The sequence below is a fragment of the Hermetia illucens genome, chromosome 6 (assembly GCF_905115235.1).
Source record: "Hermetia illucens chromosome 6, iHerIll2.2.curated.20191125, whole genome shotgun sequence".
Classification (NCBI taxonomy): Eukaryota; Metazoa; Arthropoda; class Insecta; order Diptera; family Stratiomyidae; genus Hermetia; species Hermetia illucens.
Window position 1 is genome coordinate 36,191,469 of NC_051854.1, and position 26,481 is coordinate 36,217,949.

General features: G+C 42.7%; 1 protein-coding gene across 1 annotated transcript in view; it reads right to left on the reverse strand.

Moving 5' to 3' along the window:
• The window catches only part of LOC119658569 (histone-lysine N-methyltransferase trithorax), a 50,102-nt gene extending 23,869 nt beyond the window's left edge, over positions 1–26,233 (reverse strand). Inside the window, exons 1-2 of the mRNA XM_038066017.1 lie at positions 25,608–26,233; positions 8,200–9,235 (exon numbers count right to left, since the gene is read on the reverse strand). Coding sequence (XP_037921945.1) covers positions 8,200–9,235; positions 25,608–25,814 — 1,243 coding nt within the window. The 5' untranslated portion in view covers positions 25,815–26,233. The remainder of the gene's footprint in view (positions 1–8,199; positions 9,236–25,607) is intronic.
• Between the last annotated feature and the right edge of the window lie 248 nt (positions 26,234–26,481).

The window sequence follows — 26,481 nt, forward strand, 5'->3', positions numbered from 1 at the left end:
CTGTGGGCTTTGTCTGCTTTTATATATATACACACGATTATTCATACTTTCCACTTTTTGATGCGAACAGGAATCAAAATTTATCAGTTTATATTCGCTAGTATTATTGTAGGCCCCACGAATAAATTAATCTTGTCGAAACTATTCATACAAAGGGTTACTGATTCATTTTGTGTGATAATAAACAACATATTCCAGCTCCCTTCTCCCTCACAAGTAATGTCAGATCCACTTCGCCAAAATGCTTTTTAATAGCACACGAATGCTACTACCGGAGCAAGCTGTAGGGCACAAGGGGAGCTTCCGTGATGTAGCAGCCGCTTAAGTTCAAAAGTGGCGAAACTAATAAAAACAATGTGGACTACCTTCGAGCTGGGGAGCGATGCTGCAAAGGAAAAAGATATGCTACCTTCCAAAACTACCTACTTTTGTGCGCTATATCAATCTGTGCACTATGGCGTTATTATTATGAAATATACCAAGTTTTTGTGCCAATGTAAATAGAATAACATGTTCTGGTTACATCTAAATTACTTTTGCAAGAACCATTTATTATGCCGGCATTGTGCTAATCCCTCAAAATCACCAACAGGATGACAATGTGGTTAACATGCTTGGCAACTGGTGTACTAACTCAAAATATCCTGGGGTGTATAGGCAATGTATTTTCGGCTATTCCGCATGGAAAGGTGTTTTCTGATAGAATGCTGGGGTGACATTTTAATGCAACTGGTGCCTTTGTTATGACTACGTAAGGAGAAAACCTGGCATGAAGTGACAAATGGGATTCAGCATGTGTCTTTTTATTGGATGCTTTTGTCAAAGTGATAAGTGAGAATGTGAAGTTATTACTGATGGTTTTCACTTTATCATGACTTAAGGCTCGTACGAAGCCGTAATGTTCGCACTATGCACTACAGGAGTAATATGATCTGGGATAGGATGTTCGTTCCTTCTGTTTTCATGAAAAGTTCTATACTTTAAAATCCATGTTGTTTGAAAACATCATTATTTTAACATTACTATAAATGGGGGCGATTCTCGTTTTGTCGTTAGAATAGATATGGTCCTAAAGCGCCATGAAAATTACTTATTTCACGCTGCTTCATAGTTCATAGTTGTATTTTGCCTTACAAGAATCATCGAGAATATAGAAGTACAACCACGTATGCCAGAAAATTTGGAAAGTTAGGTAAGGTTCTCCTCGTTTTGGGCCCTTATATTACTGAAATTCACAACAGGATGGATATTAAATTTCAGCAACTATAACTGCGTCCATGATAGAACCGCCAAAAGGGAGTTTCTCTATCTCCCGCGTAAAGTGAAGTGTAAATTCAAATGACACAAACTTTCCAAAGGCTCTAATGACCGCTGTGAGTGATACTCTCGACCTCCGACACCGGACGAAATCTCGGAAAGTTGAACATAGTGTGTGCTGTGACAAAAGAGAATTTGTTTTTGCGGTGATCAGGGAAGCGGAATCTGTCCCAATTATTTCAGAGAGTGTATTGCGCATCATAAAAGAACTTGCATGTGGTCGCAAACTCAATGGTCTTGTTACGAACATTAGCTATCAACTCCTCATCCACGATGACGAAGAGCAAGGAATAAACCGATGAAGTTCCGTCTCTCTTCGCTGGGCAATAACATCTCTTTTCAAACACTTCGACAACAGTGATGACATCTGTTTGTTCTCTCATTGAGTCATGGACCTTGATTACCTTGATGTTGAGTGTTCATGTTCTTCCTGTGTTCCTAATGAGAGTACCAGATGGAAAGTGAGCAGCACTATTACTCAAAAGCGTCAAGACTTCGTGACTTGTCTGTCGAATCTGCTCAGCGTAGCCGAGTCCTACGATTTTCCAGAATACCCCAGTAAACTAAGAACGAAACTGCTGAGTGAGTGCAAAAAAAAAATGTATAAGAATGACACTGCACGCATACCTTATAAACAACAGAGTATACATTCTACAGCATTTCTTCTCAACAATAGTTTTTGAATATTGGGGGATAACGCAAGTTTTTTATTAGTGGTCTTAAACTTTTGGTCGCAGTGTATGTTGGGAAATCAGAATAAAGCGGCATTTTGTTATGCAGTACGACGTGCACCGTGTTAGAAGGGTACCGCCAGAACATAAAATGTAAACCAACAAATTATATTCCCCTACACAGACGAGCGAACCCAAGGGTCTTTGGGCCAAAAACATTATTCAGGCGAAAGATACACCAAAGACAGTTGTGTTTATTTCGTCTTTTAACATTTACGATGCACACAGTAGAAAAATTACGTTAAACGGACAAGGTGTCCAATGGACCCAACAATTTTAAACAGTCATACACGCACAAATTTTTTCTATCCCGCGTAAATAGCTGCAAACAACGCCCGGAGTCATCAATTCGCTGTTGTTTTTGCTCTACTGTGAGGAAACTCGAGACCCGCTTGGAATTAAAGCAATCTGGGTGCCCTGCGTCTTCGGTAGATGCTCAACTACTTTTAAAGTTCGTATACTATTGGTAAACGGTTGCTTTCGACGGGCGCTTTTCTGGGTAAAACTTTTTCAACCATTTTTCAGCTTGAAAGGTATTTTTTCTTATTAAGGGGGTCATCCCGTGTGTCGGGTTGGAGAAATCGATTTTTTTTTTCCTTAAATTGTATCTATATATAGTGGAGAATATGTGGGCAGAGGGATATTCCGAGTCCTTCAGAAATTACAGGGTTAAACAGGTAAGGAGTTTGCAGCCGCGGCTAGAGTACTCGATGAGAAAGAGCATCGAATCTTTTGTTACCTGAGCCTTATAAATTCGAACACAGGTATAAATATAAAAAGATGGAAAACCAATCAATTGTCTAAACTTATTTGCTGTTTAGAATAAAAAGGATAATCCAGTCTAGAGTGAGCACTGAAAGGCTTTCAACTTATACTCAGTTATATTTTGTTGTAAGTATTGTGCTGTTTGTGTGTTCAGTGATTTTTTTAAATGGATCGTACGAAGGGAGATCGCTTTAACGTTCAACGTCATGCTCGCACTAAAAAACGAGTATTTCATGGGAATCGATAGTTATCAGAGAAGAAAAAGGACTTCGCATCAACATCAGCAAAGAAACTTTTAGCAAGCATGAACATGGATGTTCCAATTGCGACAAGTTTTGTATATTGTATATTGGATTTTGCTGGAGTTTTCTCCGGTATTTCTGCAAATAATAAAAATCATCTTTTCCTCCTCCTCCTCCTCCTACGATTCTGTTACCATACGTGTCCTTCCGCCAAACGTATGTCCCTTTATCATATCGTGTGTATATTTTCCCTGCCTAAGCCCGCCTTCTCTGTACGAGGATTTCTTCGACAGATTATCAGAGGCCCTAACCGTTTTGTTTCCCTCACTTCCTTTCATCCTCTGTGGTGACTTTAATCTTCCTATGCTCTCCTGGCCCGTTACACCTGGCCTTCCCTCCCTCCCTAATAACTCGACCCACCCTTCCCTTCCTCTATCCACTTTCATGTACATCTGTGGGGCCCTCCAATTTAACCTTTCTAGAAACCACTTAGATCGCACTCTTGACCTTGTCCTCTCTAACCTTCCTGTACGTTATCTTTCCCAATCCCTTCATGCTCCGTCTTACGTTGCCCCTGACGCCCATCATCCTGCTCTCGAGTTCGATGTTCAGATATCCCGACTCCACTCTCCTGTCGCTCGCAAGCCTACCAAATTCAACTTTCGTAAGGCGAACTTCGAAGGTCTGAACTCAGCCCTGGCGTCAATCAACTGGGTCCCCCTGCTCTCTCCATTTACATGTGACCAAGAACTCAACACTTTCTATACCATTTTATCTGATCTTCTTCCTTGTTACGTTCCCTCCTCTCCTAAGTGCTTACGCTCTTACCCCGTCTGGTTCACCACTGAAATTCACAAAAAACTACGTCAAAAACAGACTGCGAGAAAGAAGTTCCTGTCTTCTAGAAATGTTGCTGACTTAGTTTTTTTCAAATCCCTTCGTTCCTCGGTCAAATCTTTAATACGTAAGTCCAGACAGGAATATTTGTCCAGCGTGGAAGACTCACTAAAGCGCGGAAATCTGAAACCTTTCTGGTCCCACATTCGCAACTCCCGCTGCCCCGCCCAGTTATCCCCTCCGTCCATTAAATTCTCTGGCTTCTCAGCTAACTCCCCCCAACGATCTTGTGATTTACTCTGCCGCTACTTTTCGTCAGTCTATGTCCCTTCTCCTTCCTCCGAATCCCTCCCGATAGTAGATGTAGCCTGCCCCGCATCGCCTACCATTCCCCTTCTTACTCCTATCCTTATCGAATACCTCATTGGCGAACTTGATGCCAAGGTCGGACCTGGCTACGATGGTCTTCCAAACCTCTTTTTGATCAAAACTGGTAAGTCCATCTCCCTTCCCCTATCTCTTATTTTCAACAAAAGCCTTGAAGAGAATCATTTTCCCAGCTTGTGGAAAGAGGCTCTCATTATCCCCATTCACAAAAGTGGCGATCGTTCGCTTGCCGAGAATTACCGTCCCATTTCCCTCCTCTCCTCCTGTTCCAAAATCCTGGAAAGATATGTCAGCGACTGGTTGTCCGCCCACTTTGGCCAACACATAGTGAAAGAACAACACGGCTTCGTTAAACGTAGGTCCACTGCCTTCAACCTGCTTGACTTTACCAACTTTGTCGCCAAATGTCTAAATTCACGGCAAGAAGTGCATACCATTTACACTGACTTCGCGAGAGCCTTCGACACTGTAAATCACAAGATACTTCTATCCAAACTCTCGTCCCTAAATGTTCCCATACCACTGGTTTTATGGCTTGCCTCTTACCTTTCAAACCGATCCTGCCGCGTCTCTTTTGACGGCTGTACTTCCTGCTCCTTCTCCCCCTCTTCTGGCGTCCCACAGGGGTCTATTCTGGGTCCTTTGCTATTTTTATTTTTTATTAACGACCTTCCTCCCCTCCTTACTTGTCCCTGTTTGCTCTATGCAGACGACCTTAAGCTGTTTTCCGCTATATCGTCGCCTATGGACTGTGTTTCCCTTCAGAATAACCTGGACACTCTGGTTCGTTGGTGCCCGACTAATGGTTTAGCGCTAAACGTCAGAAAGTGTCACTCTATGTGCTACTCCCTAAAATCCTCACCGACTTCTTTCTCCTACTCGCTTAACGGACATTCCTTATCCTGCTTAAATTCCACTCAAGACCTCGGAGTCACTTTCGACAATAAGCTGCGTTTTGACACCCATTGCCTCGATGTTATCAATCGAGCAGCAAAATTGTCAGGCTTCATTCTTCGCTCCTCCTCTGATTTTGACTCCATCCAACCCTCCTTAGCTCTCTTCAATTCCCTTGTGAGGAATACCCTCGAGTATTGCTCCGTGATCTGGTCACCCACTCGTAACTGTGATTGTCTTGCCCTTGAAAATGTGCAACGTAAATTCACCCGTTCTCTCTTCTTTAAGAAAAGCTTCCCTCGTGTGGATTACCCCTCCCGCCTCCGCTTTCTAAACCTTCCCTTCCTACAACAGCGTAGATCCTATCTGGATCTATGCACATTCTTTAAACTTTCCTCGGGCCTGATGGACTGCTCCGCCGCTGACGAGATCACCTGCCGTCCTGCGTCTTATAACACACGTAACGCAGATATTTTCAACGTGCCCTTCGCGGAGCTCGAAGTCTATTTTCATTCCCCGATTCCCAGGCTTTGCCGAAATTATAATGCAAAACAGCGTGGTCCTTTTAACTTCCCTACTTTAAGTAGCTTTAAACGTAGGATAAGTTTTTTGCTTTCTCCTCCTCCTGAGGACAATAAGTAATTGGAATTCTCTCTGTTTGTTGTCCGTTAATTAAATAAATAAATAGAGATATCAATAAACATATGCTGCAAAAATCACGTTTCTATCTTTATGCAGTCCTTTAAAATAATTTTTCAAAAAAAGACAAAAAAAACGGCCTTCACACGAGATGACCCCCTTAAAGACAGTGTTTGATTAACACGCGGAATTCATTTTTTTTCACCGGCCTAGCTTTCGCACACACATTCGTTTGATATCCACCAGGACTATATTCTGAGAAGCATAAAAAAAGGTTTGCATGTTTAGAAACCCTTCCTTAAACTGGGCACAGAATTCGCTGGATCGTAGTGATTCACCAACGACCCATTCTCACCAAATTTCAAGACAATCGCCTCAGCCATTTCCGACTGAATTGTATGTGGAAGACAGACAGGCGAACAGACATTGACTGATTGATTTTAGTAAGGCTTTGTTTAATGCAAAAAAATAATCAGGTCCTATTTTAGCAAAAGAAAGAGGCCCCTTCCACCAATTAAGAATTCGAAGCGTTAAATCCAAATTCTTGCTGAAGACACACGACGATATCCATGTTTTGGCTAAATGCAATGTTAACTAATTTTCACGATAAATCTGATTCATATTCCGACAGCTTGATATAATTTATGGCAAAACCCAACAAATTCAAAAATTTTGACAAAGGAATATTGCAGCAAATTAGTTTCAGGAATGATAAGAGGTGTATGCATAATATACGCTTAATTGCCCTTAGTAATTAAAATACCAATTAGTAATGCAAATTTAACTTTAATAGTCCAATTCTTTGCAAACCACAATTTTTAGGTACACCGGAACATAGACTAGGTGTTTACAATCAATACTCGATAGATTTAACAATTAGACTTTATTAATTAATTTATTTAAAGAATGAAGAAAAAGTGAAGTGACTATTTGCTCGTTATAGGCAGAAGAGAATTATCTCCTTCATGTGTTTCTTTTCTGCCCCTAACTCATGGCACACTTTTCTCGCCAGTCCTCCACTCCCGTGGCGAGTTCTGCAAAGTGGATAGTTCCGCGCCATCTATTTGTTCGCATTCGCAACATTCGAAATAAATTTCGAATGCTGCGAATCCTGCCGCGCCACATCACTCCGCCCCCAGATGAAACCTAGGGATTTCGGCGACTGATCCCGGAACTTCGTTCTCCGTCCACAAAACGGATACGACGCTGCTTCGGGGCGGACACGGGTTTCAGCCTGGACAGAGAGACCGCCTTCCTGTGTCCACCGACCTCGAGCTGGAAGAAATGTTCTCCCCGCTCGAGAACGCGGTACGGGCCCTCATATGGAGGCTGCAGCGGCTTCCGGACGGCATTCGTCCTGACCAGAACGTGCGTGCACGTGTCCAGTTCCTTGGGCGAACAGGCAGGTGTGGACGAATGTCGGGTGGGTGGTGTGGCTTTTATGCGTCGGAGATTGTCTCTCAGCAGACGCACCAACCCCGATCTCTTGTCGAAGACCGGATCGCTTGGGAGTCTCGGGTTCTCCCCGTATACCAGCTCTGCGGGGCTGGCAGCAAATTCCTCTCGTCGGGTTGTACGTAGGCCGAGTAGGACGAGAGGCAAGACTTGGGACCAGGACGGATCGTCACGTGCCATAATGGCGGCTTTCAGCGTTCGGTGCCAACGTTCTAGCATCCCATTGGATTACGGGTGGTATGCGGTAGTCCGCTGGCGTTTAAAACCAAGGAGTTTGCCTAACTCGGAGAAAAGGGTGGACTCAAATTGCATTCCCTGGTCAGTGATGACCACTGCAGGGACGCCAAAGCGAGGTATCCACTCTCGACAGAGGGCTTCGACACATGATTGCGCCGTAATGTCTTTCAGAGGTATTGCCTCAGGCCACCGCGTAAACCTGTCGATGACTGTGAGACAATACCTATAACCGTGCGAGTCTCGCAAAGGCCCTACTATGTCGAGGTGTATTGTGTGGAACCGCTTGGTAGTGCGGGGGAATGAGCCCACTTCTTTCCTTACATGCCTGGAGACTTTACACTTCTGGCATGCGATGCAAAGTGGATAGTTCCGCGCCATCTATTTGTTCGCATCCGCAACATTCGAATGCTGCGAATCCTACCGCGCCACACAAATATCCATTTGGAGGTATTTCATTGTTGAAATTTTTTTCAAGAGTCAGAGCACACAAATTACTTTGATTAGATTGAAATAGTGGAAGATACGTCATTTATAATTTTTTTCAATTTTTGTTTATTATTATAAGGGTTGCATGAAGTGATCGGAGACAAATCTGAAGAAGCAGATCAAAGCTATCTAAATCAAGTACCTTATATGGTCCTCCATAATGTACCCAGAAATCAATCGAAGAAACAACAAATAAACTGAGTAAATACCTGGTAAGGAATCGTCTGGCCGGATTGTTTCTGCAAGTTTGGGATGTGAAGCACCGATACTATTATTTTCTGCTACCGGCAACTTGTTGCTACTGCTGCTGGTTTGAAGTGGTGGTGTTGTATTTAGAAAACTGCCTCCTTGATAACGAACAATCTCAATGGAACGATTCTGTTTCTGACATTTCGAATCCCCATCTACATTTTCTTCCTCTTGTGTTTGCTTATTTGTTACTTTCTTGCTATTATTTCCGGAGATATTTGTCTTCTTTATATTTTTCACAGTTGTGTCCATGTCATCGAGAAATCGTTTATTAGGTTTTATCACACGGCAGGAGTGAACGCTTCTTTTCGGTAATATAAACCGTTTATCCCCGACAACCAGAGCGTCGTGATGTGATTTGTCTGATTTTTTCGATTCAATAGAATCTGTTTCATTATTAAGTGATGTCACCGAAGATGATGTTAATGTTGATAAACATGGCACTGTATTTGTTTCAGTTTGCTTCACTTTCAATGATGTACACGAAGGAGCTGTATCCGTAATTGTAGTTGCTGGTATAGTAGTATTCGCAGTTGTGATTTTAAATGACAAGGCATTCAATTTATCAATATTATTTGCATTATTTTTTAATATATCTGTAAGACGTGATGGTCGCACTATACAATCACTCCTGGCTAAGCGCACAAATCGACTTAAACACTCTTTCTTGATTATTGGGACGAGCGGTGTATGGTTATCTGGATTATACACTTTCTTCACAGCACTGGCATCATCACTGGTTTCGAGAATTGTTTTGAACGTAACGGTTTTCTTCTTAGGTTTATCCGGATCGGATTTGCCTTTAGTAGTATTTCCGGTTGTCAAATCACTGGCATCCGCAACGTTTATAGACGATAAACTTGATCTTGTTGAAATTCCGGAATTAAAGGGTTTGTCGATTTTTATCACGGATTGAAAACGTCTCCCGCCATCTCCACCGCCATCGGGGGGTTCTGATGAAGGGGGCTTTTCACGCGATTGGGGCACCGATGTCGCCTGTAAGTAAAGTAAAAATACATTTTATCAACATTGAAAGAAAATTGTTTTTACAGGATATACGTAATTTCACTTTGCCTAAGAAAGGCTTCATTGTCTCTTATTGCCTGAAGTTAATTTTGACAGCCCTTAAGATGTCTATTGAAATTATTCTCGACGATGTTTAACTAAATCGCTTCCGCGGTTGAAGGGAGCATTGACGAGACAAGCATGTCTGTAGACGATAAAGGCGGCAAACGCGATACTATTCAGTTAAGGACATACTCCACTTTTCCAAGGAAAACAATATTCAATCGATCATGGGATCGTTTAGATAAAACTCGTTAGCAGTCACCTAAGCACGAGTGAAAATAATTAGGATTGTATGCAAGCCTTGATCTCCCCTTTTCTACTATATGCACGATAGCTTACTTGAATTCTGTTTACCATCTTTTATTTCAATATTTCTCTGTGTACATCTCATTTAAGGATATACAGGGTGCGGCAGCATAACTTCCTTTTTTAAAATGCGCGCCACTCAGTTAGTTGATGTCATAGCGGAGCGCTAGTGGTTTCGTTAAAGAGGGGATACTGTAAAGTTTTGTCCCGACACCGTTCAGTCGCCATCATGCGTTGGAATAGTGAGAAGCGTGCCTTTGCCGTTGAGGTTTACTTTTCAAGCGGATGTTCGGTTATTGCAACACAGCGTGCATTTCGGAATCGCTTTAATTTAGCCCCGTTGGCTCCCGTCCCAAACCGCAAATGAATTGTTACATGGGTCACTACAATCAGACAAACTGCAAGTGCGACAAAAGGAAGAATTGGAGTCCCTCGGCCCGTTAGATCACCTGAGAACATTGAAGCAGTGAGAGCGTCAATGTTGCGATCGCCACGGCGTTCTGCGCGCAAACACGCATCTGCCCTTGAACTATCCGATCGTTCTGTGAGAAGAATTCTTCGTGATCATCTTCATTTTCATCCCTATAAGATGGCGATAGTGCAGGAACTTTCAGAACGTGACTTCAATTGTCGGATGAACGCGTGTGAGCTTCTTCTTGATGTCGTTTTCGAGGGTGCTATGTTTTGTTTTTTTTTAGCGATGAAGCCCATGAAAACATTTGTGTGGGTCGGTTAACAAACAAAACATGCGCTACTGGGCTGACACCAACATCAAAGCCTTTGCATTCACCCAAAGTCACAGTGTGGTGTGCAATTTCCTCAGCTGGAATTATTGGTCCCTGGTTTTTTGAGGAAAATGAGGTTACAGTGACAGTGAATTCGGACCGGTATGTAAACATGCTACAGAATTTTTTTTTCCCACGGCTAGAAAATTTGGATTTGGGGGACACTTGGTTCCAACAAGACAGTGCAACAGCACACACTTCAAGAGCATCGATGGCTGTTTTGAGGGAACACTTTCCAGAGCGCCTTATCTCAATTAGAGGCGATTTGGAATGGCTGGCACACTCTCCCGATCTGTCCCCTTGTGATTTTTTTCTATGGAGTTTTTTGAAATCCCGTGTTTATGTGAACCGTCCAAGAAGCCTACAAGATTTGAAGACCAACATCCAAGAAGAAATTGCCAACATAACACCTGCTATGCTAACAAGAGTTATGACAAACGCCAGAAACCGGTTTACGCAATGTATGGAGAATGGGGGACGTCACCTAAAGAAAAAAGGAAGTTATGCTGCCGCACCCTGTATTTGGATAGTCACATCAGGGAACAATTTTGTAAAAATTTAGGGTTATATAGAAAATGAAAACAACTATCTGATATCCGAAGAATTTCATCCTTCTACCAAGTTTTTTGAAGTGTGAGAAGTGTTAAATGCAGTGAATAAATCATTTCAGGGTATCCTTAAGAATGAGAGAGCTTTCTATATATGAGGTCACCAAGTTAAAAAGTTAAAATTTTTTACTGCAGTCGCCACAAATGGGAATTATCTTGGATTATACATAATTTATAACACGAAATCAATGGTCTCTTATAGCATTTCATAAAGACATGCAGCAATTTCGCTTAGAAGACGGGGGAGATATTTTTTTCCAAAATAGTTCCTTTATGATGCGTCAATTTCTTGACGGAAATTTACGCCATAGACAAATGTGCCTCCTTTAATATGCAAAGGAACTACAGGGGGCAGAACATAGCTATTCTCACCGATAGCCAAGCAGCGATCAAGGCACTTAGGTCCAACCAGGTGAACTCTAAACTGGTATGGGAATGCCTTGAGAGACTGAATACACTCGGCTCGTCCAACAAGGTTTGGATACTTTGGGTTCCAGGCCATGCTGGGTTGGAAGGCAATGAGGCAGCGGATGAACTAGCCAAGAAGGGAGCAGGGATGCCTTTACACGGGCCAGAACCCTTCTGTGGAATCGGAAACGGTTTCATGGCTATGAATCTAAGAAACGAAGAGAAACGGTTGAGGGAACTATATTGGGCGGGCCTACCAGGGATGGAGCAGTCCAGGGTGCTTATTGGGGGATACGAACCCATGCGTACAAAGGATTGCCTAAACCTCACCAAGAAGAACCTCCGAATTACAGTGGGAATTCTCACTGGTCATTGTCGGCTGAACTATCACCTAGGGAAGCTAGGGATATCTACGGACACTGCCTGCAGGTTTTGTGAGGAGGAGGACGAAACCTCTATGCACGTCCTGGGACAGTGTCCGGCACTTGTGCAAAGTAGGTCGATACATCTGGGAGAACACTTAATACCAAATGCAAAGCTGAAACTTCTGGAAGTGGGGAACATACTAAAGTTCCTAACGGTTACAGGCCTGCTTGAGATACTATGATCAACAGGTACACTATAACCAGTAAAACGGGCACAATAGTTCTTCAAGGACGCGGTGCGACTTTCCCTTAACAGAATAATAATATATAAAAGAATTGAACTATTTCTCTACTCTAAGAGAATTAAATAAATTTTGAAATTTCCACAATAAAACTTACAAATCAACATTAATTTCCAACTAATATTTTAAACAGGATAAACTGATTACTCTGCTGAGATATCCCGCTATAGTGAACTCCTGCACGGTTTTCTAAACTATATGAAACGCAACGTTATGCACATGTCCTGGCACCAAACCAAACGCAAAAATAATCAGCACGAAAAAAAAAAAACCGCCGAAAAAGAAGCAAGACTTCAGTCAAGTGCGTCGTACTTCAACCAAGGATAACAATGCAATGACATGAGAAGCTGCACGCTTTCACAGGATGTATAGAGCAGTACGCATGTTCTTCCAAGTGAGGGGTTGGAACTCCCATTTAGTTTTCATAAAAATCTTGTTTTTTTTTCACTGCAATTATCGCTTAGATTTTTTCCCTTCAAGATACGTTTTGAAATATATAACGATGAAAGAGATCAACTACGTCTGAATGATTAAGTACTCAAAATTAAATATAAACGCTTCAGAACTCATCAAATGTAAACGTCCGGTTTTTAAGGTGGGAATCAAGATTTAAAAAATGTTTATTTGTGTTGTATATTCTAATCGAGACGAAGCGATTAATGCAACAACGTTCGATTTGCGAATTTGACATGGATATAAAGTAAACTTTGATAACATAAAAATAGACTGGACGCTCCGCGCTGAAATTCACACCAAGGACGAGATGGACTTTGGTTTTATCACTCTTAGTTTGGTCAAAAAGTCAAATACTGCGCAAAGCACTCGAATTGGGTAGAGTGCTCGAAACCGCGAAACTAAAGCGATCCTCTCGCACTGAGGCGAAGAGATCAAGGTGGACGTATCTGGTAAGTCATTGCAGATAAAGCAACGAGTTCGAGATTTCTGTTTGACAATGAAGCTGAACTTTGCGCCATTCGTTGTTCTTTCTATAAGAAACCAATTAAAACCGCCATTTTTATGTGTTTGGACTGGGCCCTTCGATTTTGGAGCCGGCTTACTAAACTCCTTTGACATTTTTGTGCACAGATCGGGTCACGGAACGCTGCACTATTGTAAACATTAGGTAAGTACTGTAATAGAGTTTCTCATTGATCAAGAACGATGTTGGTAATATAATAACATAGTGGCCTATCATCATCATCACCCAACAGCTGGAGAATGCTCATCACCAACAACATGAAGCTACATATAATACTCTAGTCGAGGAACATAGCCCTGCACCCCCGCCTCATCGATTTGACAACACAGACCTTGTAGTCTACTGACATAAGTTCAAGGATAAAATTCAACCTTGCGTTTCTGGATCTCTGCCAAAAATGTCTTCGACATGATACACAATATTTCACATGATAGTGTACGAACAAGGAGCAAGATGATCCGATGATAGTTCTTATGCTCAGCAATGACAATATATATCAAGGGCTGGATTGGCATCTGTCTGTCGCGCTAGTGTAGTTAGCTGGCCAGTCGTGCACTTCTGCAACGCAAATGCATCGCTATCCCAGACAAACGTTCTGATTGCGTTTGCATAGACGTCTTTGGAAAGTTTTTACAAACATCGAGGGTATCAGTACGTCTTCATGATAAACCAAGGCGGCAGGAAGCAATTACAATCAAAAATGTATAAGGCCTACAAATAAGTTCTGTCGGTTTTTTTTTTAAATTTGAAGCTTTATTGTGAAAAATTGGTTATACATTCATTGTTCAAAGTATTGCCCATCGATAGTCACAACTTTCTTCCATCTTTCAGGCAATTCATAGATACCATCGCGCCAAAAATTGGCCGGTTTGCCCGCTATCCACTCATCGAGCCATTTTTTGAGTTCGTCGTAATTGGAGAAGTGCTGGTCAGCCAGGCCATGCTGCATCGACCGGAACAAATAGTAATCAGAAGGAGCAATGTCTGGAGAGTACAGCGGGTGGGGTAGGACTTCCCATTTCAACGTTTCTTGATATGTTTTAACGGGCTGTGCAACATGTGGACGAGCATTGTCATGTTGCAAAATAACTTTATCATGCCTTTGCTGGTATTGCGGCCGTTTTTTCTTGAGTTCGCGGCTCAAACGCATTATTTGATGTCGGTAGAGTTTGCCCGTGACCGTTTCGTTCGGTTTTAGCAGCTCATAGTATACCACACCCAGCTGGTCCCACCATATACACAGCATGATCTTCTCACCATGAATATTCGCTTTGGCCGTCGATGATGAGGCATGGCCGGGGTATTCCCACGTTGCTCGACGCTTGGGATTGTCGTAATGGATCCACTTTTCATCGCCAGTAACTATTCGATGCAGAAAACCCTTCCTTTCTTGTCGTTCGAGCAGTTGTTCGCACGTGAAAAAACGGCGTTCGACGTCTCTTGGCTTCAGTTCATACAGAACCCAATTTCCGACCTTTCGAATCATTCCCGTTTTTTTTTAAAGCGGTTGGAAATGGCTTGCTGAGTGACTCCAAGTGTTTTTCCAAGTTCTTCTTCCGTTTGCAATGGATCTTGGTCGAGCAATGCCTCTAATTCTTCATCTTCAAAAATTATTGGCCGTCCGGCGCGCTCTTCGTCTTCCAAGTCAAAATTGCCACTTTTAAACCGTCCAAACCACCTCTGACACGTTCGTTCAGATAGAGCATGGTCACCATAAACTTCCACCAAAATGCGATGACTTTCGGTTGCTTTTTTCTTCATATTGAAATAATGAAGTAGAACTCCCCGCAAAAACACATTATTTGGTACAAAATTGGCCATTTTCGTTGATGAAAAAAGTATTGTTGTTTACACTTCAATTAAATAATTTATACTGACGTTTGTGCCTATTGACAGTAGCTTTCCGATGAATGTTTGGAAATGTGGATCAATGGAATAAAAAACAAGCTACGCCATCTATTGTGAAAACCGACAGAACTTATTTGTAGGTCTTATACTTTTCATGATCCAACATTCTATGTGGAGACATCCAGGGAGTACTATGCCGAATCGGAACGAAGCCGATGGTATATTACGAAAAAAAACAAAGGTTTTCGTGTATTTTTTACATTTGAAACCAGTTTGACTTTGGAGCATCCATATCAAGGACTTTACAATTGAAAGAATCAAGGATCACAACTTGGAGGTCGAAGGGTATCATATTCAAGTACTTATTCCATCGGAAACAACCGGGAGAACAGGAGACCTCGAACGCGAACTAGAAACATGAAAAAAAATTTGAAAATGATGTCTTTCTACTCAATTGCAAAATGAAAAACAAGCTTAGTATAAATAGGCTGGGGCACTCGTCGCCAGATGTCGCAGCGTTCAATTCGGCGAAATTTGCGTAGATACAAACCATGATACAAAAAAATCATCAGTCTTGGTTTTCATAGTTATATATGGATATCATAATATATATGATACCCCTTGATGTAAGTACGATTAACCGATCGTTCAGAGCTGATTGCAGCGTGTTACTCCACTGATTCAACCCAACATCTTCGGCTCCTGTTGCTTTTGCTAGTCGGCCACCACATAGAACTATGAAGCCAATAGGGCGAACTACACTAAGCTGAATTTAGAACTCCAGTTGTTTTCAAATTGGCGGAAAGCAACAGGACCTGACGACATCGCATCTGAGCTCTGGAAAGCAAAGAGCTGGGACCCAACACTGTGGCTCGGTGAATTCTTTAACCTGGTTATTCAGGAAGGAAGAACACCATCTGACTGGCAAGAAAGTACCACTGTTCCAATATGGAAAAAGAAAGGTAGCCCAGCAGAATGTTAAAATTACCGTCCGATCCGATTACTTTCCCATACCATAAATATTTTTGAACGCATTCTTGACAACCGTATCCGTGAAATCGTTGAAATAACCGTGAATCAAGCCGGATTTGTCAAGAACTGCGTCAGATTGAATTTAAACAAAACTGAATTTTTGACGACCGACCCCTATGAAACAGGCACAATCACTGTCAGCGGCAGAGATCTGCCCAGAACAGAGCGATTTAAATACCTTGCTTCATGCATTAACGAAACCTGGATGAAGTGGCGTTCCACAACTGGTGTCCTTTGTGATCGACGTATCAACGAACGTCTCAAATCTAAAATTTACCACAATGAAGTCCGCCCAGTCGCTCTCTATGGTTCTGAGTGTTGGCCGACCATAAAAGACAATGGACGGCATCTTGCGGTAATGGAGACGAAGATGCTACGTTGGTCTATTGGCGTCACACGTTTAGATCACATCCGAAATGAGGATATCCGCGATCGTTATGTGGTTGCACCGATCGTGGGAAAGTTGCGAGAGAGGCGTCTTCGTCGTCGTGCAAACGAGAATTCACTTGCCAAGATTGGTCTGAATATCGAAGTCGATGGTAAACGACCAAAAGGCAGACCTAAGCAACGGTGGCTTGATACGCTGGATGGGGATTTGAAAGCCTCGAGATTGCACCCAGATCAGGCATTCGATAGAGCCAAATGGCGAAGCCGATCACGACGAGCCGACCCCGCTTGTGACCGGGACAAAGGCTGAAGAAAAAGAAGAAGTTGTTTTCAAATTCTTAATTCTTCATTAACCGAGTCCAAAGGCATAAATCAACAAAATCTTTCCAATCGATTCAAATTTTAGGACACACACTCTACAATGTCCATCATATTTGTAGATTTTTCAAATTCAGGTAGCTTCCCTATTTTTCTAAGATCCTGTAGAATGCGATTTAAATTCCAATCGAAATTTTATCTAGAAATAATTCAAATTTAAGCCATTATCTTGACTATCACCTTAAATGTTTCCAAGTTAAGAAAAAATTGGATTTTCGCCTATTTACCTTTAATTTTTACGCCCCGGGGCAGTAAGCAACCACAGACGCAGCGCGAAAATTGGCGGCAAATTGAAACACGAATATCACGGATATATTTTCTCTTTATTTTGCATTATCTTCGTTCAATTTGTTTTACAATTTTAGAAAGCTTACGACTTCAAAACGAAGAGAATATTCTGTGATACCATCGGAGTACATACTGACGTTAGAAGGGAAGGACGCGACTCTTTTATAGAGTTTGCGGAAATAAATCAAACTTTATTTTTATCTTATTACAACTGGTTCTCCAGAGAAATACATATCCGGACATTCAAACTTGATGACATAAATCAAATGAGTGGTTGATTACTTTTTCATCCAATACAGGATGGACATGATGGGTTTCTATGCAATTTGACATATCTGACTGAATCCCGTCACTGTTTGAATGTGTAGAAATAGGAGGAGTTGAGATGTTTGATTAAGCGGTTAATTACTTAAAATTGTGTACACGAGGATTCGTTATAAATCTGCATATAGCTGAGAAAGAAAGGGCATCACAAGTTCAGACTGAGTAAGGAAACGTGGAGGCGGATTAATGAGCGGTAGAAGAGCTGAGAGCCCTGTTGATCGTTGTGAGTAAAGGCGAGGACGACGCGTTTCAACTCCATTATTGAAACAAACGAGAAGTATAGCGTATGCAGTGACAGAAAATTCCACGATTGCGTTGGTGGAGGAAACAGATATTTGCGTGCTTCCTGCTACTTTCGCAAATCTAATAATAATCTTTGGCGCAACAATCCATGTTGGATCAGGGTCTTGAAGTGTGTTAGAGCACTTCATTCAAGAGCGTAACGGGACACTAAAGTAGACTGTAGGAGGCAATGTGGTCAGCATTGCGCCCGCCCGAGATTATACTCTGATTTGACTCAGGTTCTCATTTACAGCTGAGTCGACACTGCCGGATTTAAAATAAATACTCACAAAGTCAAGATTCTTAGTCTAACAATCAATCATTTCTTGATATGGTGAATGTTCGCATGACCGTATAAAATTTTACTCGGGCTATGTTAGTATACCACTTAGCAATGTATGTAATACCTCTACAATTGCTGCACTCCTTTTCACCTTCTTCTTTTTCTTCAGCCTTTGTCCTGTTCACAAGCGGGGTTGGCTCGTCGTAATCGGTTGCGCCATTTTGGTCTATCAAAAGCCTGGTTTGGATGCAATCGCGAGGCTTTTAAACCCCCATCCTGCGTATCAAGTCACCGTTGTTTCGGCCGGCTTTTTGGTCGATCAATCTTAGCGAGTGATTTCTCGTTAGCGCAAATTACCATACCACACCACGCCTCTCTCGCAACTTTGTCATTATCGATGCAACCCCATATCGACCGCGGATGTACTCATTTCGAGTGTGATCAAAGCGTGTCACACTACAAGCCCAACGCAACATCTTCGTCTCCATTACCGCAAAACGCTATTCATTGTCTTATATAATCAGCCAACTCTCAGAACCATAGGGAGCGACTAGGTGGGCAACGTTGCGGTAAATTTTAGATTTGAGACGTTTGTCAATTTATCGATCAAAAAGAACGCCACTTCATCCAGGTTGCGCTAATCACGCATTACGCAACCAATTTCATAACGCAATTTGCCATTGGCTGATAGCAATTCTGGGCAGGTTACCTGCGCTGACAGTGATTGTGCCTGTTTCATGGGGAACGGTCGTTAAAAATTCAGTTTTATTTAGATTCAATCTGAGACCGCGTTGCATGAGGCGATCATTCCATTTTTGGACAGGTTGCTCGAGATCATTTTTGCTATTAGACGCTAGGAAAACCTCATCTGCATAAAGCAATGCATAGGGCGCTGAACGTTGGATGTCCCGTGTGACGGTGCCCATTACAAGAACAAGGAGTGGTGAGAGGGCGCTTCCTTGAACACCCGCAGAGACACGAAGCGGTCTTGATACACTCACCAAACTTCGAGCTTTACTTTTCGGATCGTGGTAGAGCAATTGAACCCAGCGAATCAAGTTTGCCAATGAGGAACTCGACAAGGGAATGGTAGGCGATGCGGGGCAGGCTACATCCACTGTCGTGAGGGATTCGGAGGAAGGAGGGGGAGCATAGACTAAGGGAAAGTAGTGGCAGAGTAAATCACAAGACAGTTGCAGGAATTAGCTGAGAAGCCAGAGAATTTAATGGACGGAGGGAGTAATTGGGCAGGACAGCGGGAGTTGCAAATGTGGGACCAGAAAGGTTTTAGGTATCCGCGCTTTAGTGAGTCTTCCACATTGGTCAAATGTTCGTCTCTGGATTTACGTATTAAAAATTTGACCGAGAAACGTGGAGATTTGAAAAAAAAAACTAAGTCAGCATAGTTTTTAGAAAACAGCAATGTTTTCCTTGCAGTCTGTTTTTGACATAGTTTTTTTGTGAATTTCAGTGGTGAACCAGACGGGGTAAGAACGTAAGCACTTAGGAGAGGAGGGAACGTAATAAGGAAGAAGATCATATAAAATGGTATAGGTGTTGAGTGCTTGGTCACGCGTAAATGGAGAGAGGAGGGGGATCCAGTTGATTGCCGCCACGGCTTAGTTCAGACCTTCGAAGTTCACCTTATGAAAGTTGAACTCGGTAGGGTTGCGAGCGACAGGAGAGTGCAGTCGGCATATCTGAGCATCGAACTGGAGAGCAGGATGATGGGCGTCAGGGGTAACGTAAGACGGGACATGAAGGAATTGGGAAAGGCAACCGAGAGGAAGTTTAGAGAAGACAAGATCAAGAGTGCGATCTAAGTGGTTTCTAGAAAGGTTAAACTAGAAGCCGACACAGGTGTACATGAAAGTGGATAAAGGAAGGGAAGAGTGGGTGGAGTTATTAGGGGAGGGAGGGAAGACCAGGTGTAATGGGAAGATTAAAGTGAGGAAAACAAAACGATTGGGACCTCTGATAATCCGTTGAAGAAATCCTCGTACAGAGAAAGCGCGGGCCGAGGCACGGAATATACACATACGATATGATCGCAGGTGGAGGAGGAGGGGAAAAAGATGATTTCGCACGGCAAGGAGACTTAACGGCTTTTAGGACACCTCTATAAGTTGTCTTGCCAAGCGCAACGCAGTCTCTGCCACAACGAAAGACAGAGTAACCTTCGAGAAGCTTAGAATCTAAAATCCTGTCATCCAAACAGGTTTCAGAAATGCAGATGGCATGATGTTGGAATGCTAAGGCAGAAGATTTCATCGTCAGAACCAACTCAACGAAAGCTTCTACAGTACTAGGCCTTATTATAAACAAAGTAGCATTTCTCCCCATTTATAGTAGGGCCAAATCTTCAGAAGAAACTCGTGCTACATCTTCTCGAAAAATAATACAGAGGTGAGTTTAGAGATAGGCCATATATTCAACGTGTCCCATATAACAAAAATACAAAACCTATCATACCTGACGAATCCCTCTTCTGGTTTTTGGCTTGAGAGTGTGTGATCTATTATTAGCTTCTAAAATCAGGTGAAACTGTTGATACGATCAAATGATCAGTTTGAATCATACATTTCTTGAAAAGCGTCCAGAATGTGACATTAGACACGAAGGAGTAATTTTTGAGCACTTTGACCACACATCAAATCAATCAGAGACACCATTGCTGCAATTCGCTGGGATTTCCTGCCCCATCTGCCCTACTCACCAGATTTAGCGCCTTATGACTTTCACTTGTTTGCATCAGCGGAACACGGGCTTGCTGAGCGGCACTTCAGCTCTTACCAAGAAAGTCTCCTCCTCGGTTCACTTCAAAAGAGCAGCGCTTCTACTGACAAGGCGTTCACAAATTTATAGAAAGATTGAAAAACTGTGGAAGTAACGATGGCTAATACTTCAAATGAAATAAATTTAACCATTTTTCCAAAAATTGACGTATTTTTTCAACTTAAAAAAAAATGCGGTTTTACATTTATACACCTGGTAATTGTCTAACATTTATTCACTCCCCCATACTTTCGACTCTGATTAATGAAACGCTTGATTAAGTTTGCGTCTTCGGATTTTATACCGTTGAACAATTTGTGATTTTTCAATTTATGTGTTGTTCGAACGGGATCTTCGATGGTTAAAGGTGTTTTTTTTGTATTCTATCGTCCCCAGCAGGCAGTTAAACAAGTTATCAAAGTATTCAAAAAATCGGCTTAATATACTCATTCAAATGATGACCAACTACCCCTCTTTATTACGGCAGTCGTAGCGTGAGATATTGGGTTGGGGAAAAAGAAATGTTGCCTTGTAATGGAAATTTAACATACTTAGAATTATCCGATTTAAGTCAAGTATGCGCCATTATGTTCACAAACTTGTTGCCATTTAGAAAGCAACTTTATTATCCCTCTCCCCCTCCCCCCTCCTCCTTATTTTCAAAAAACGCAGACAGCCAGTTTTCGCAAGCCTCTTTTGAGGCCAACTTAGTAGCACCAAAAGTGTTTTGCATGAACCGGAAGAGATGGTAATCACTTGCTAACAAGTGCGAACTATACGGTAGGTGCGATAGCACATCCCATCCGAGCTGCCGTAGCTTCTGGCGGGTCATCAAAGATGTGTGAGGCCGAGCGTTGTCCTGGTGGAATACAACACCATCCCTATTGACCAATTCTGGTCAATCGCGTGCTTCAAACCGTCGAGTAGTACACACAGTAGAGGACCAAATTGAGGGTCTGGCCATAGTTGAGCAGCTCATAGTGGATGATTCCCTTCCAATCTCACCAAACACACAGCAAAACCTTCCTGGCCTTCAATCCGGGCTTGGCGATGGTTTGGGCCGGCTCGCCGCGCTCCCACCACGATCTTTTCCACTTGAGGTTATCTTACGTGACCCTCTTTTCATCACCAGACACCATCCGCTTCGAAAATGGGTCGCATTCGTTCCGTTTCAGCAGTGCATCGCAGGCGTTGATTCGGTCCAAGAGATTTTTTTTGCGTCAACTCGTGTCGCACCCAAACATCCAGCTTTTTTTGGAATCCAATCTTCTGCAAATGGTTCCAAACGCTTTTACGGTCTACACCCAGTTCCTGGCCAACCGAGCGAGTACTCACATGCCGGTCTACTTGGATGATTTCGACGATTTTATCGGTTTCTACGACGATTGGCCTCCCAGTACGGGGTGTATCTTCAACATCCACTGCACCAGAACGAAATCGATTGTCGTCTTCAAATCGCCGTATATTACGACCCGATGGGATAAGTACAACGCAAGATATGTTTAAGTGTCCCCATCTATTGACAAAATACGGCATTTCTTTTTCCCCAACTTAATATATTGCTGGACCCTATTTACGCTTTGCTACAAACCACCCCAACTGAGAGTGCTGCCTGTATTTATCGATTTTTCAGACACATCTCTTTCGCCAGGTTTCTTTCTACTGACTGTGAGTAGTTTCCTTGCTCGTCGAAGTTCGCGATAATCATCTACGCATCCCCTCGTTTTCTTGAGAATGTTGTGTGGACCTATAAGTACCAGTCCGTTTCGACTGGTGCCAAAGGTGTTCATGGACGCACCAATGATCGGCTCCAAGCAGTGTTTCCAGACTTAGTTTAATCAGCTTCAGTTTCATTTGTGACTGCTGCATTCAATGCTTTTTTGTACTTTTGTCCGTAGTAATCTTAACCCGATCATCGTGTTTGAAATTCCACACCGAAGTTGATGACTTGAACTGTTCCCCTAAAAGTACTCACATTCATGGAGTTCAAGAGGTGGCGGGGCTCGATTAATACATGATCAATAGATTCAAGCGGCCTCTGCAACCCTCGGGGTCACCAAGCCGGGTAAGCGGTACATCAACAGAGATAATTGGCTTTGGAATGATGATGATCCGTGAAAAGAAACGCCTCTGCCACAAATTTCTCGACAATAAAACACCTGCTAATTGGCAAATTTATAAAAATGCCAACCGGGAAGCAAAGAAAACGGTCGCTGTCACCCGAGCGAACCATTTCACAAATCTTTACGATAAACTGGACACTCGGGATGGCGAGAGAGATCTGTATCGACTTGCTAAAAGCCGTGATGAACGCACACAGGATATCGAACACTTCTGTTGTGTTAATGACAAGAACGGTACTTTGCTTACCAACCGTCGAGCCGCAATGGATAGATGGCGAGAATACTTCGAGCAAATTTCAACTGAAGAATTTGCTCATCCTCCACTTCCACAATCATTGCCGACATTTGGAGCAGTTCCACCAGTCAGCGCAACTGAAGTCGAGGAGGCAATAAAACAAATGAAATCTGGGAAACCAACAGGACCTGACGACATCGCATCTGAGCTCTGGAAAGCGAAGAGCTGGGACCCAACACTGTGGCTCAGTGAATTCTTTAACCGGGTTATTCAGGAAGGAAGAACACCATCTGACTGGCAAGAAAGTACCACTGTTCCAATATGGAAAAAGAAAGGTAGTCCAACAGAATGTTCAAATTATCGTCCGATCCGGTTACTTTCCCATACCATAAGATTTTTGAACACATTCTTGACAACCGTATTCGCGAAATCGTTGAAATAACCGTGAATCAAGCCGGATTTGTCAAGAACTGCGGAACTACTGACACAATACACGCTGCGCGGTTAATCATGGAGAAACACCGTGAGAAGCACCACCCTCTTTACATTGCCTTTCTGGATCTAGAGAAAACGTTTGACCGTGTACCACACGAATTCATCTGGTATGTTTTACGACAACACTTCGTGCCAGAAGAACTTGTGCGCTGGGTTCAATTGCTCTACCACGATCCGAAAAGTAAAGTTCGGAGTATGGCGGGTGTATCAAAACCGCTTCGTGTCTCTGTTAGTGTTCATCAAGGAAGTGCCCTCTCACCACTCCTCTTTGTCCTTGTTATGGACACCGTCGCACGGGGATATCCAACGTCCAGCGCCCTACACACTGCTTTATGCAGATGATGTTTTCCTAGCATCTGATAGCAAAAATGATCTCGAGCAACTTGTTCAAAAATGGAATGATCGCCTCATGCAACACGGTCTCAGATTGAATTTAAACAAAACTGAATTTTTGACGACGGATCCCCATGAAACAGGCACAATCACTGTCGGCGGCAGTGATCTGCCCAGAACTGAGCGATTTAAATACCTCGGGTCAACGCTATCAGCCAATGGAGAACTGCGTTATGAAATTGCTTCACGCATTAACGCAACCTGGATGAAGTGGCGTTCCACAACTGGTGTCCTTTGTGATCGACTTTTCAACGAACGTCTCAAATCTAAAATTTACCGCAATGTCGTCCGTCCAGTCGCTCTCTATGGTTCTGAGTGTCGGCCGGCCATAAAAGACAATGAACGGCGTCTTGCGGTAATGGAGACAAAGATGCTACGTTGGACTAGTGGCGTCACACGTTTAGATCACATCCGAAATGAGGATATCCGCGATCGTTATGGGGTTGCACCGATCGTGGAAAGTTGCGAGAGAGGCGTCTTCGATGGTATGGTCACGCAGTTCGTGCAAACGAGAATTCACTTGCCAAGATTGGTCTGGACATCGAAGTCGATGGTAAACGACCAAAAGGCAGACCTAAGCAACGGTGGCTTGATACGCTGGATGGGGATTTGAAAGCCTCGAGATTACACCGAGATCAGGCATTCGATAGAGCCAAATGGCGAAGCCGATCACGACGAGCCGACCCCGCTTGTGAACGGGACAAAGGCTGAAGAAAAAGAAGAAGAATTGATTCAAGCTGGTTGGTTCATAATTCGGATCATTGGTTATGTTATACAGGCTACAACCTTCAATATATCATGAGTACGGGCTTCTCTCTTATCTGTGGTTATAGAACCCCAAGCATAACTTTAAGGTCATACTTGAAATTGGATTCTTCTAAACCCTCAAAAGGTATCCTCGCCATGGGAGCAGGAGCGTTGATGAGGCTGATAGGTGGCTTCGCATGCACGAAGTGCGTAGTCTTCACTTGCTTCAGTAGTTATCAAACTTTTCCAAACTTTAACGTCGATGCGAAACGCTCTGTCATTTTTGTTGGGATACTTGTCCTTCTTTCGTACGCTGCTCTTAGGGCAGTTATCCATTTTTATACTTAAGCGACATTGTGACATGTGCATTATCCCCTGATGCGGGCGTGGAAATAGCACTGATCCCAGCTGCGCTTCATGTCAGGCAGTTCGTATAAAACAAAAAAGCCAAAAAGACGAGATTCCCAAGAACAATACTAAGATCAATCAACACTCGAATTTAACCAATCTTGTCATTCAATGCGATCGCAAATATTTCGAGTTGCCAAGCATTTTAATGCAAGTGCGTTTCTGGGCAATGTACACAATGGATTTCCGCCATTTTACGCAACTGTCAAAATTCGCAAAATCCTTTCACCCACAAACAGGAACAATTTCAGCCGCAACGCATGTGACAATTGCGCAAAAATAAGCAAACTGAATTTATTTACGAGAATTGAGACAGAATCCGGAATCAAGCCGTGTCGTTAGTCGACGACGGTATAAGATTAAATTTTCGCTGAGTTTGGATAGACGGCTTGCACACAAACATAAATGTTTACAAACGCTAGCAAACAGTCGGCGCGTCATTCTTCAGTATTTCCGCATTGAAAAGCATTTTGTCCACTATTTTGGTGGTGGCACCGGGTCGGATTGCCTAATGCCCAAAGGGACGCTGGAAAATTCCTTTTTTCTTACCTGAACAGCGCCATCATGACCAAATGTTGTTGTTTCGTTTCGACTATTCCCGAATGAAACTTGATCGCCAAGTAAATATTCAGAATTCTCTTCACTAAAATCATGTAAATCACTATTTTCACCTCCCTGTAGAACACTAACACGTTTTTTATTCACTAGTTTTGAAGGTTTGCCGGGAAACTTCGATCTTCCCATTTTATTTTGCATAAAACTGACATTCAAGCAAAACGCGACTGCGGAACGTCTTCGTACGACACATACTCACTCATGCACACACACACTCTGCATCCATTGCCGAAACACGGAACGTTCGGAACGACGAAATTGCGCGGGATGAGATGTTGCTAGAATCCATTCCACTTGGACACGTTCCGTATACCATGCCAAGCTTGTCCCTATGTATATTTTATGCGCAGTGGGACACTGGTGCTATGTACTGAAACGCGTTTATAAACACATCAAACCGAGTCTGAACACCAACCACGATGGAGTCGTTTGTTCCGAGAAGCTCTACCGAAAAGGAGTGACATGAAATCTCACTATTTGTTGTAAACGCTAATCCTTAAAATCGTCAAATTGGAAAAATGCTCGCGACTCAAAACATAAACCTCTTCTATCTGGAATGACACAAGGCTTTATGATCATCAACATGCATAGTCAACTTCAATGCGGTAGTATTACCATACATGACATTCGTTTAAATTTGAAAACAAACAGAAATACATTGGAACCCGGTTAAATGCTATCAATTGTGGCTTCAAAATTGTTTGCACTTAACCAGGCTGTGCATTTACCCAAAAATTCGAATATATGCAATGTTGTGCAATTACCCGTCTTGCCATAATTTCAAAATATTGCATTTATGCGTCAAGAC